Genomic DNA, 12,648 nt, shown 5'->3' with positions numbered 1-12,648 from the left:
TCTCCTCGGAAGCATGTGCGGGAATTAAAAAGGAGGAAGTGGAACTTTGACGTGGATTTTGCTTTGATGTGTCATCCTCTCACGTGTAGCTTTAGCCACGAGATCCAAGAGGATAGAAACCCTCATTTTTAACTTGTTCATGCTCAAAGAAATGCAGCAGCTGTTAATAATAATAGATGGTTTAATTTTTTAATTTTTGTTTTTAGATGTAGATGACTGCTAAAAATGTGCGGTGAGGTGCAAAAACCAGAGGAAATCTGGGAATAAAAGCATATCTTTGATTTAAAATGTTGAAAATCATATAACTTCTTTTAATAAAATGCTGCTGTCATTTGTTTCCACTGTATATTTGCATGCATAAAAAGGTAAACCAAAAAAGAACATTAAGGCTATTATCAAATGTGTTGGCAAAATTAATAAGAAATATAACACGATTTTTCACATTCTCATATTCACGTCAAAAGACAACAGTGCAGATGGCAGAGGAGCGAGAGAGTGAAGAGGAAGATGAGAGTGGAGGGTTAGTGATGCAGGAGAGGTGGGGCTCACAGGAGGAGGAGTGTGAAGAGAGGGGGAGAGGAACGGGATGGGGTGAGAGAGAGAGAGAGAGAGAGAGAAGTGTCATCCTACCAGCTCAGAATCCCTGTTACCGCAGATAGATTGCGGACAGCTTTGCGAGAGGAGGGAGACGGCAATCATGCACATTTTACAGCCCCATTATGTCAACAGGTTAGAACATAAATGTTTTTTTCTCCATGCATCCCATTCCCTCTGTTTGTTCAGTCTTGTCTTTTGATGCACGGGCAGATTGTCAGTTGGACTTAATACTGTGCTATCCAATAGAGAGAAGACATTTCATTAGTGTCAGTGGTTGGATATCTTGTGTGTGCATGTGTGTTTAATGAAACTCAGATCCCATGTGAGTGATAAAGTGGGATTGCATTTGAATATGTTGCATTTCAGTTGTTTGCAATGTTGAAGGCTTAGCAGATTTGTCATGCTTTGGTAATTTGTGATATAGCGCTATCTTCATGCAGTGAGTGAACTAATAACGTAACACTGGTGTATATACTAGGCTGTGTGTTGTTGTGTTGAGCTCTATACACACAAGCATTGCCTCACATCATCTGGACTCTGTGCTGGTTCATGGAGGTGTGTCGGGTTCATTTGTTGTACATCGCTTCTGAGTTCATAACCTCCACACGCAGACAGAGTCTTCTGTTGTTGTTCACTGAGGAGCTTGCCTGAAAGTGTTGCTTATGTATTTGATTGTGGTTTTGGAGTCATGAAGACAGTCACATGAGTTTAACATATGAAACCGGTTTGTGGTTTGGTCTGTTGCTGATCCTTTAGTTTTACATGGTCATGCCACACTGTTGATAAACAAACTACAGAGATCAGCTGAGGTGAATAATGCAGTGTGAAATTATTTTAAACAGTGCCACCATGTGGTCACCACATGCATTTATTCTGCACACTTAAAGGGATTGTTCACCTAAACTGAGAATGCTGTCAGCATGTATTCACCCTCCTGTCATTTCAACCATTTACATGTATTCATTTAGCAGAAGCTTTTAACCAAAGCGACTTACAATTAACAAATACATAAAACGATTCTTCTTAAAGAGGCAAACAGACACAGGAAGTGCTCGTAATACCAAGTTCAGGAATTGTTCAAATAAGTACAAGCTAGAAAGGGAAGGAATAAATAAAGAGAAAGAGAAAGTTTATATATATATTTATGATGAAGTCAAGTAGCATCGAAAGAGATGAGTTTCCAGCTGTTGCTCAGACCTTTATGAAAGACTTTCTTACGTGGAACACAAAAGATGTTCTCAAGAATGTTGCCAGCTGAACAGTTTTGGTTACTGTTGACTTCCTCTCACAAAAAAAAGACACATTTCTCAAAATATCCTAATTTATGTTCCACTGAAGAAAGAAAGTGTTTGAATGGTTTGATGTATTAAAATAGTCTTAAAATGTCCATTCTGTGCTTAATATGCAGACCAGCTGTAGAAAGTCTCTCGTTATTGTGTTTGTTTGAAGGGCAACAGTAGCTCAAGCATTGGTGTGAGTGTCTGACCAGTGACAGACACGTGGAGTGTTTTTGCATTGTTGCATTTGATGATTTCTATCTTTACTGTTAATCCTTACGATATGTACTGTAGAACAATGGAATAAATAACTAAATGCATGTTACACTACCTTTCAATAGTTAAGGGTCAGCTTTTTTATTTTATTTTTTAAAGAAATAAATACTTTTATTTAGCAATGATGCATTAAATTGATCAAAAGTAATAGTAAAGACATTTATAATGTTACAAAAGATTTCTGTTTCTCTTTTGAAATTTCTATTCAAAGAATCCTGTGTCATAGTTTTCCACAAAATATTAAGCATTGATTGATATTATTATGAAAACATGTTAAATTCTAATATGTTAAAACAAGTTATTTTTAATTCTAATAATATTTTAGAGTATTTAATAAATTAAAGAAATAATTATTTATCAAATAAATGCAGCCTTGGTGAGAATAAGAGACTTCTTTCTGTAAAGAATATCAAAAATCATACCAACCCCAAACTTTCAACGATATTTAACAATGCCAATCTTGTGAAATAGAAATAGAAAAATAGTTTCTGATTTTAATGTACACTTTTTTTTCCCCTCTCCTCTTTTTCTCCAGGTGGCCGGATGGAGTGAAGAGAAAAAGAAAGAATAGTCAATGCTCTCTGAAGAGCACGTCTGGTGAGATTGATTTTACATACGGTGTCTCTGCAGTCTAAACCCCAGCATTTTGCCCAAACATCATTACCCCCTCTGTGTTTTGAGACAAACAGATTTTGAATGCAGCTATCAAAAATAACTATTAATATCTTTGAGAATTGTTAAGAATGATAACAATATATGTATATGTTTATTCAATTTTTTTCAGTATTTTTCTGAAACAGACAACGTGTCTGTATTTGGTCAGATTAATTCAGTTCACAGTTCAACATCGCCCACAGATCTTTTTGGAATAAACTAAAAATACTGTTACCATCTCCTCACCCTTGTAATTCTCGAAACACTTATGACTTCCCAGAACACAACAGGAGTTATTAACGATATGACAGTCACTGGACTGGTGAAATGATATCACGTAGTGTGTGTGTGTGTGTGGTCCTGGTATTCCCTACATTATGGGGATCAAATGTCCCCTCAAGGATGTTAATACCAGTCATTTATGACATTTTTTTGGTCCCAATGAGAAAAATAGTTTAAAGTGAAGTTTGTTTTTATAAAAATGTGGGAAGTTTTGTGTGAGGGGTATGTTTGGACAGTATAAAAACCATTACGTCTATGAAATGTCCCCAGTAAACATGGCATGGGTGTGAATGTGTGTGTTCTGCTGTAACAACCATCTCCTCCTCTTCTAGTGAAGATCATCTCTGTTCCAGGGTATGTTCCCAGCTACCTGGAGAAAGACGAGCCATGTGTGGTATGTGGGGACAAGGCCACCGGCTACCATTACCGCTGCATCACATGTGAGGGCTGCAAGGTGAGATTTCCAAGCCCTGAACCGCTTGATAATCAGAATCCGTCTGTACTCACGCATTAATCTGCTTTCTTTTACTGTCAGGGTTTCTTTAGGAGGACAATACAGAAGAATCTTCACCCTTCCTATTCCTGCAAATATGACAGCTGTTGCATCATTGATAAAGTCACCCGCAACCAGTGCCAGCTGTGCCGCTTCAAGAAGTGCATCTCGGTGGGCATGGCCATGGACTGTGAGTGTTCACACACACACACACACACGCACACACACACACGTTTGCTTGGCTAAATAAAGACATACTCTAGATTAAGTTTTTTTTATATTAAGCTAATAAAAATGACTACAGACTAACCCAAACCCACATTTTATTTTATTAAGGATATTTATATTTAATATTTATTTAGTATTGGGACCAATTCTCACCATTAACTAGTTGCTTATTAGGATACATATTACTAGCAAAGGGCTGTTTATTAGTAGCTACAAAGTGTATATTCTGCATGATCATATTCCTGTTCAATGCCTAAACTTAACATCTACCTTACTAACTATTAAAAAGCAGTAATTAGGAGTTTGAGGCAAAAGTCATTGTTAATAGTTAGTCAATAGTGACAACTGGACCTTAAAATACAGCGTGACCATTTTATTTTATTTTATTTTATTTACCGGCATGTATTATATATATATATACATACATATATATTTATATATTTATATATTTATATATTTATATATTTATTTATTTATTTATTTTCCAATTTTATTTTATTTTAGAAAATAATTTAGTGTCTGAAGACTACAGAAAATGTTTTCCTAATGTTTAAAATTTGTATATTATAAAGTATAAAAATATACATGTATATATGTATGTATTTTATTAATATATAAGACCTGCTGATTTTTTTTTTCAAAGTATTAATTCAGTACAATCTGATGGTAGGATTGTCTTTACATGACATGGTCTCTAAAAAAATAAATATATAAATCCAGCCTTTAAAAAAAACCCTGCTATAATCTTCTTACACATAATAACATTACATAACATTGCTTGTCATTTCCTGAGTATTAAATGAGTGATTCATGTCCCTGGCAGTGGTGCTGGATGATTCAAAGCGTGTGGCCAAGAGGCGCCTGATCGAGGAAAACCGGGAACGGAAGAAGAAAGAGGAGATTGTGAAAACTCTGCACAATCGTCCTGAGCCCACCGTCTCAGAGTGGGAGCTGATTCGTATGGTGACGGAGGCTCATCGCCACACCAATGCCCAGGGCCCTCACTGGAAACAGAAACGCAAGTTCCTAGTAAGAGTCCTGGTTGTGTCTGTATGTCTGTGATCATGTGAAGTCACTTCTTCATCATGGCAACTGTGTTTGAATGTCAGAGGTCAAAAAATAAACAACGACTGTTGTTACACAGAGTGGTCTGTCAGGATTTGAGAGTAGCTGATAATGACCAAAGAGCACTGGATTGGCCCTCAGACAATCAGACAAATCAGTTTGAGGAGAGATGGACTGATTCTTTAGTGATCAGAGTTTGGTTTGCTTGTCTGGTCGGTGCTCTAGTGGATCATACTGAGTTTGCATGAGCTCAGTCTAACCAGATGTGAAAACGGCATTCGGTCCTGTTTACACTACTCCATTTTCGTTTTCATCTACGTGCTTGGAGCGGTCGAATGACTGTATCGGCCTCTACATATCCATGGGTACAACAATGAGCATGATGTTACTGTTAACATGGTCATCAAGGATATGCAGAGAGAATGTGGGCAGCCACACCATCGTTTTCAAAAGTCTCAGGTTTCGACCTGGAAAACGGCAGAATAGTGTAAATGACAGGTGTAACCGTAGCAAAATGAATGCGTTTTAAATCGAAAAATCCCTAGTGTAAACGTAGCCTTAGAATGGGTTAAGAAATATAAACAAATTAAAAAGAAAAAAGTCAGGGGTCATTTTGTGATTGTTTTTTAAAGAAATATTCTATAAGCAAAATACGAGGAAATACAGTAAAAACAATAACACTGTGAAATATAAAAATGTAATAATTTCTGTTTTAGTATATTTAAAAAAGTCTTGTATTCGTGTGACGATAAAGCTAAATGTTCAGCATCTTCAGTGTCATATGATCCTTCAGAAATCTTTACATTTTGTGGAAACGGTTTTAATTTTTCAGGATTCTTTGATGAATAGAAAATTAAAAAGAACAATATGTATTTGATGTTTTTGTAACATTATTAATGTCAACAGTGTCATGTCTTTTGATGCAACATCCTTACTGAATAAAATACAAAATTATTTCACATAAAAAGTAACTGACCCCAAACTTGTTGCTTTGATACAAAATGCATACAGTTAACAGCAATTTAAAAAGCTTGAACTTCTTTTACACACAAACTCGACCAAGACCAAAACTAATTTTACAGTCAAATTTACAAAGGCTTTAACACTGTATGTCAGAACAGATAACATTGTGGTCTAAGTCTAACTTACAGTTAACTTACAAACGTAGAAGTTTGGGCAGATTAGATCACATTTATTTATTTACTTTTTATTCTACTATGGCTTTTTCTGTTCTGTAAATGTAGTATTTTCACATAATGACATAAATTATAAATAAATAAAAGCTATATTGCATTTTTTTATTGTATTTTTGTTTTCTAATGTCCTGATGCAAATAAAGTCTTTACTGCAGCAATTCTGTGTCTGTTTTTTTTTTTTTTTTACATAAACTGTACATTTTATAAAGCTACTCTGAGATTCAGCTACACTGCAGATGAGATTCATTCATTTTTTGTATTGAATTTCTGCAGCAAAAGAAACAAAATGCATCATTTACTAAACCCAACAAAACAAAAATGTACAGAGGCTGCAAAAGACACTACAGTGCAAAACACGATCTATGATCAATACAATACACTGTCTATTGTATAAGGGCAGACCTCACATATAAAATAACGCAGTTTCTGTAATTTCAGCTTATGATAGTGTTTTTATTTTGTCATTGTGGTATGATTGATTAAATGTTCCTATTGGAAGAGAACATGTGTTAGTGTTTTGATTCTGAAACATGTTTGCAGTGTTTTGTTAGACATAGTGTATTGTGTTCGTTTATCATTGTTTTTTGAAAAGCAGTTTTGGGGTTTAGTTTACAATGTGTGATTTTGAGCATGAAATGGAAAGCGATTGTAAAAAACGAAATAAATGCTGGTAAAATGAAATGTATTTCTTATGGTGCGGGCTGTAAATAAGCCGGAAAAAGAGTCAATAGCAACATCTGTCAGGTTTATTATTTATTTTTTCTCAATCCAAACCTCTATGTTGGTCTGTCTTTCAGCCAGAAGACATCGGGCAGTCTCCGGCCCCCACATCAGACAACGACAAGGTGGACCTGGAGGCCTTCAGTGAGTTCACCAAGATCATCACCCCTGCCATCACACGAGTTGTGGACTTTGCCAAAAAGCTGCCCATGTTCTCCGAGGTCAGTGTCGGTGTTTCCAAATACTGCCCTCCACCGCTGTGAAAGAGCAATTGTGTGCTCCGCTCCAGCTGTCACTGTACTTCCTGAACCTAAACTACACATCTGTGTTTGTGTGTCAATGAAAAAGGCTGGCCTTAATTAAAACATTGGCTTTGATTACAGGCTGTTGCTGTGCTTTGAATCACGTGTTATTTTGCCACTCTAATCGCTCTTGTGAACACATAATGATCACAAATCATCAGTTGTTGACTTGCTACATTGGAGGACATTGAAGCCTCTAGTTAGAGGCCTTTGATTGCGCTAGGAATCTCAAAAAAACGATTTAAAAGACATCAATCAAATAGTGGTTCGTCCTTGTTTTTGAGCCTTGATTAGTATCACGCAAACAATAGTGATTTGTGCTTTCCTGTCTTCCTCTGGTGTCCAGCTGCCCTGTGAAGACCAGATCATCCTGCTGAAAGGCTGCTGTATGGAGATCATGTCCTTGCGCGCAGCGGTGCGGTACGACCCCGAGAGCGAGACGCTGACCCTGAGCGGGGAGATGGCTGTCAGTCGAGAGCAGCTGAAGAACGGAGGGTTAGGAGTGGTGTCTGATGCCATCTTTGATTTGGGCAAGAGCCTGTCACAGTTCAACCTGGATGACTCGGAGGTGGCGCTGCTGCAGGCCGTCCTGCTCATGAGTTCAGGTGAGGGGTCTTAGGAAGATCCTGGCATCATTTACTCACCGTTGTGTTGTTTCAAACCTGGATGATTTGTTCCTTTTCTCTCACTGAACACAAATGAAGAATTTTACTTATTTCTTTTTTATTGTTCACTGATCATCTTGTGCTCCGCTGCAGCTTTCAGATCAAAAGATTTGATGTAAGGCACACAAACGAATGATGTTTGAACTGGGAAGGAGGTTTATCAGTGAATCATTACTTTCTGTTGGTTCCTCTCATAATTCGTCTGTATAATAAGTATTTCATTATCAAGTGCTTAGAATATAGTTCCATTCAAACGTTTGGGGTCAGTAAGATTTTTTTATGAAGAAATCACAATTTTATTCAGCAAGGATACATTAAACTGATCAAAAGTGACAGTAAAGACTTTTATAATGTTTAAATATCTATTTAATTTAAAATTTATTTTATTTTAAATTATTTATTTTATAATATTTGTTTTTGTTTGTTTATATGTGTGTGTGTGTGTGTGTGTGTGTGTGTGTGTGTGTGTGTGTGTGTGTGTGTGTGTGTGTGTGTGTGTGTGTGACCCTGGACCACAAAACCGTCATAAGGGTCAATTTTTTTTTACATTTATTTAGATATTAAGCTGAATAAATAAGCTTACAATTGATGTACATGGTTTGTTAAGATATACAATATTTGCAGAAGATACTAAGATACTACAAAAATCTAAATATTGAGAAAATCAAGTTGTACAAATTAAGTTCTTAGCAATGCATATTACTAATGAATAACTAAGTTTTGATTTATTTATGGTAAGAAATTTACAAAATATCTTTATGGAACATGATCTTTACTTAATATCCTGATGATTTTTTAGCCTGACTACGTCAGACTTCGTACTTCCGCTCAATTTCAGTTCGCTTCTGTACTCAGAGAAGTAGCAGAGTTTGGTATTACCAGGCTAATGATTTTTAGCATAAAAGAAAAATCAATCATTTTGACCCATACTATGTATTGTTGGCTATTGCTACAAATGAACCTGTGATACTTATGGCCAGGGTCACATGTTTATTTCAAATAAATGCCATTCTTTTGAACTTTCTATTTATCAAGGAATTTTGAATAAATATATTACCGTTTCCACAAAAATATTAAACAGCACGACTATTTTCATAGATAGATAGATAGATAGATAGATAGATTGCAATTGTAATAAATAAAAAGTTAAATCAGTTACAATTAAAATACAGTATGTTACATTAGAAAAGTCATTTATAATTTAAGTCATAGTTCACAATATGTTTGTTTTTCTGAATTTTGGATCAAATAAATGCTGCCTTGGTGAGCATAAGAGACTTTATTTTGAAACTTGAAAAAACCCAAACCTTTGAACTGTTCTGTAATATGCAATCAGTTAAATTTCTTTAAATATTGCGTTTACTGCTAAATGGCACCATCTCGTGGATAAATAAATCACAGCTAATATGGCATTACAGCTATCTTATTAATTATAAATTATATATCATAATTATTAACCTTTTTATGTTACCTCCATTCATGCGCAAGTGAGATGCATTACAGATATGCCTGATGTAAAATATTTGAACTATAACAGTAGTCTGTAATCCAATGATTATTTACTTACCACTGCACATAAAAAACATTAATACAACCCTTGTTAAATACTGATTCTGCATGTCATTTATCAGGCAACAAAAATAACCGGCAAGGAATTTTCCTTTTGTGTTCAATGGGAAAAATGACAACATCTGGGTTTGAATCCGCATGAGAAGGAGTAAATGATGATTTTTCATTTTGTGGTGAACAAGTCCTGTCTCCTTCCTTTAACTTCCCTGTTATGACCTCTGATAGCATCTTGACAGTCACTTTAACATTAGCTTGGTCTTCCATTGCACAGATCGTTCCGGACTCACGTGTGTGGAGAAGATCGAGAAGTGTCAGGAGATGTACCTGCTAGCATTCGAGCACTACATCAACCATCGCAAGCACAACATCTCCCACTTCTGGCCCAAGCTGCTGATGAAGGTGACGAACCTGCGCATGATCGGCGCCTGCCACGCCAGCCGCTTCCTGCACATGAAAGTGGAGTGTCCCACAGAACTCTTCCCCCCGCTCTTCCTCGAGGTCTTCGAGGATCAGGAGGTGTGACCGAGAGCCACAGGGGAACCTGGGGAGGGAAAACTGATCGTCAATTTGTTTTCGCAAAGCTTTTGTATTTTTTGCATCCTCCTCATGCAACGCCGAGCCGGGACATGCACTTAATTTTGCACCGTCAGCTTTGTCTAGGATATGTTTTGGGTTGTCGGCCTCCACATCTTTCGACAGTCACCTGCCATTCAGATTCCTCCCACAGACGGACAGAAAGCAAGCATGCATCAACCTACCTCTCATACCTCGACATACCTCCCAACCTCAGAAGGAGCTTATTTTAAAAGCCTGACGAAGAAATCCACACATTCAAAAGCCATTTCCTAACCTGTTTTGGAAACGCTAGCTGCTGTTGTAAGTACAGAGGGAACGTCTGTGAGCAACATCGAACACCTACAGTTGGGCTCTACACGATTAACCTAATTTTCCTCTTATTACAGTAGTATTTCAGCATTTATCTTCCTCTTTGCACACATAGAATATCTCCTGTGTGAACATAACTAACTGTGTGCATTCGTACACATACATAAATATGAAGTGTGAACTTCTCATACCTCATATGCACCAGCATACAGACATACATGTAGCGACATGTCCATGCATGTATGTATGCGTACTATTCTGCCTGCATTAACACATTTAACTTCTCTTCTTACAATGCAGCGTCTACAGTCCTCACATAACTACTTATCTTCCATATCCACTTGTATGTTACTTAAGCTAAACATTTTGTGACCTCGTTTTCTGAATAGCCTCTTGTCGCTTTCCGGCGTGTGACCCATATAGCTGTGGTGAGGTATTTCCTCCTGTATTCATCTGTCCTAGTGTTGTCCGTTTGGGCAGACAGATAGATGTACAGATGTATAAAGCCATATGCTGTGGTTTGAGACACATGCATCTCCATGTTATGGCCTTCAGATCGCTCATTGTGCTCCCACTGACCTGGCTCATCAGACGGCTGTACCATACGGTATTACACAGAACTTCAGACACATGGTAGTGCTATGGTATTTATTTTAGGGGAATATTACCCCTGAAATCCATCCATCATGCCATTTATGTGGAGAAATTAGAAGCACAGGGTCGTGAATGATTCCTGAATATCTGAATTCGACAGATGATGACAAAAATAGAAACTAAGGGTTAGATCATAAGAGTGAGAGAGGTTACATTGGGGCTAAACATCAAAATAACCACTTCACCAAAAAGGTGTTGAGCAATTTTCTATTTATTAAATTGTGTTATATGGAAATATGATTAGATACTAAAATTATTTTAGTATAGTACTTAAAAATGTGTTCTTGCTACATTGTTTCACACATTAATCTCCATTGTTATTGGAGCAGTCAATTCAAAACTCAAAATTTGAAAACTCTGTCAACATTTACTTATGCACAAGTTGTTCCTGTTGAGCACAAAACAAGGGCCCTCATATATCAGCAGTGCGTACGCACAGTTTCAAACTTTTCTACACACTGTTAATAAAAGAGGCCACAGATATTTTGGAGAATGTTAGTAACCAAACAGTTGACGGTACCCATTGACTTCTATAGTATGGGGGGAGGGGGATATCCTGGGCCATCAACTGTTTGGATACCAGCATTCTCCAAAATATCTTCTTGTGTGTTTGACAAAGTAAAGAAACTCATACAGGTTTTGAACAAATGGACGGTGAGTAAATGATGACTGAATTTAATTTTTTGTGTGAACTGTCTGTTTAAATCAAACAAATAAGCTTCATTTCAACATTTCAAGCTGCAGTTTCATCAGTTAATTACATCAGAGCTCATTCTCGGTTTGTTGTGAAATGTTTATACATAATTACAGTTAGCATGAAATGAATATTCACAACATCAGTTTTCTAAATGCACGTTATTTATGGTTTTGTGAACTATTCATTTGTTCAGATATGCATTTTCAGCACTGTTATGTTTAATCAAAATCATATAGACTCAGATGTATGTCACAATACAGAAGGAAAGATAAGTTACATACACGAAAATTTTCCCAATTACAGATTCATTCATTTACAAATTGCTAGTTTTATGACTTAATCACTTTCAACAAAACTGAAAATCAAGTTTTTATTGCTAAATATATTATATAATTTCAGGGGTTCTCATTAGCTACATCTCCAACATTTACAATAATAATAAAAAAAAAACTTACAATAAATGGCTTCAAATAATAAACCTTATTTATAGGTCCTCAGGGAAGTTCTGTAGTTGTGTCCGGAGAGGTCAATTAAACATAGAAAGGACTTTTAGCCCCATTGTACCCTACATCTTTGCTGACTTTGAAAGTAGAGAACGTACAATCTCCACAACCTTCTTGCAGGAGGAAATGAAATGAGTGTCACTTACCTCTCCATGTCTTCAAACAGACTCTACCTCATCCCTCATCTGTGTATCTCAGTCTACAAAGCACTTTTTGCCATTCACCTGCTCATGCACATATATTCCTGCTTAAACCTGTACATAAACATGCACACATGCACACTAAAAAGTCACATACCTCTCTCATGTGTGTGTGTAGTGCTTTCCCTTTCACTTGTGATGTGGGACCAAGTCTCAGTCTTGTTCCCTGTTTCTGAGGACAGTAAGAATGTGCCGGACTGAATGAATTTCACTGTGCTGCTGTGACAGAGCTAAACGATTGCTTAGCAGATTATTTTGCTTTAGAGAAGCAGCACAGGAAGATGGCTCCTGAGTAACATGAACCTCATTTTTTGTCAGCCCAGTTCTGTGGTCCCTGAGCTGTTCATGTGCGCACGTACATCTCACACAAGAACTTTACATGAAC

General features: G+C 36.7%; 1 protein-coding gene across 4 annotated transcripts in view; it reads left to right on the top strand.

Annotated features, from left to right (window-relative positions):
* The window catches only part of LOC113099998 (thyroid hormone receptor alpha-A), a 36,263-nt gene extending 24,607 nt beyond the window's left edge, over positions 1 to 11,656 (top strand). Inside the window, exons 1-8 of one of the 4 annotated variants that reach the window (XM_026264868.1) lie at positions 657 to 729; positions 2,686 to 2,747; positions 3,440 to 3,540; positions 3,622 to 3,769; positions 4,631 to 4,836; positions 6,866 to 7,009; positions 7,437 to 7,695; positions 9,596 to 11,656. In XM_026264868.1, coding sequence (XP_026120653.1) covers positions 698 to 729; positions 2,686 to 2,747; positions 3,440 to 3,540; positions 3,622 to 3,769; positions 4,631 to 4,836; positions 6,866 to 7,009; positions 7,437 to 7,695; positions 9,596 to 9,846 — 1,203 coding nt within the window. In that variant the 5' untranslated portion in view covers positions 657 to 697 and the 3' untranslated portion in view covers positions 9,847 to 11,656. Of the gene's footprint in view, positions 1 to 656; positions 730 to 2,685; positions 2,748 to 3,418; positions 3,541 to 3,621; positions 3,770 to 4,630; positions 4,837 to 6,865; positions 7,010 to 7,436; positions 7,696 to 9,595 lie in introns of those variants that run through there. The other 3 variants (XM_026264866.1, XM_026264867.1, XM_026264865.1) reach the window with 3 other exon arrangements.
* Positions 11,657 to 12,648: the final 992 nt, after the last annotated feature.

The sequence above is a fragment of the Carassius auratus genome, unplaced genomic scaffold (genome assembly GCF_003368295.1).
Source record: "Carassius auratus strain Wakin unplaced genomic scaffold, ASM336829v1 scaf_tig00217098, whole genome shotgun sequence".
NCBI classification, from domain to species: Eukaryota; Metazoa; Chordata; class Actinopteri; order Cypriniformes; family Cyprinidae; genus Carassius; species Carassius auratus.
The sequence above is the reverse complement of the archived record's forward strand: the minus strand, read 5'-3'. Positions and strand labels throughout refer to the sequence as shown.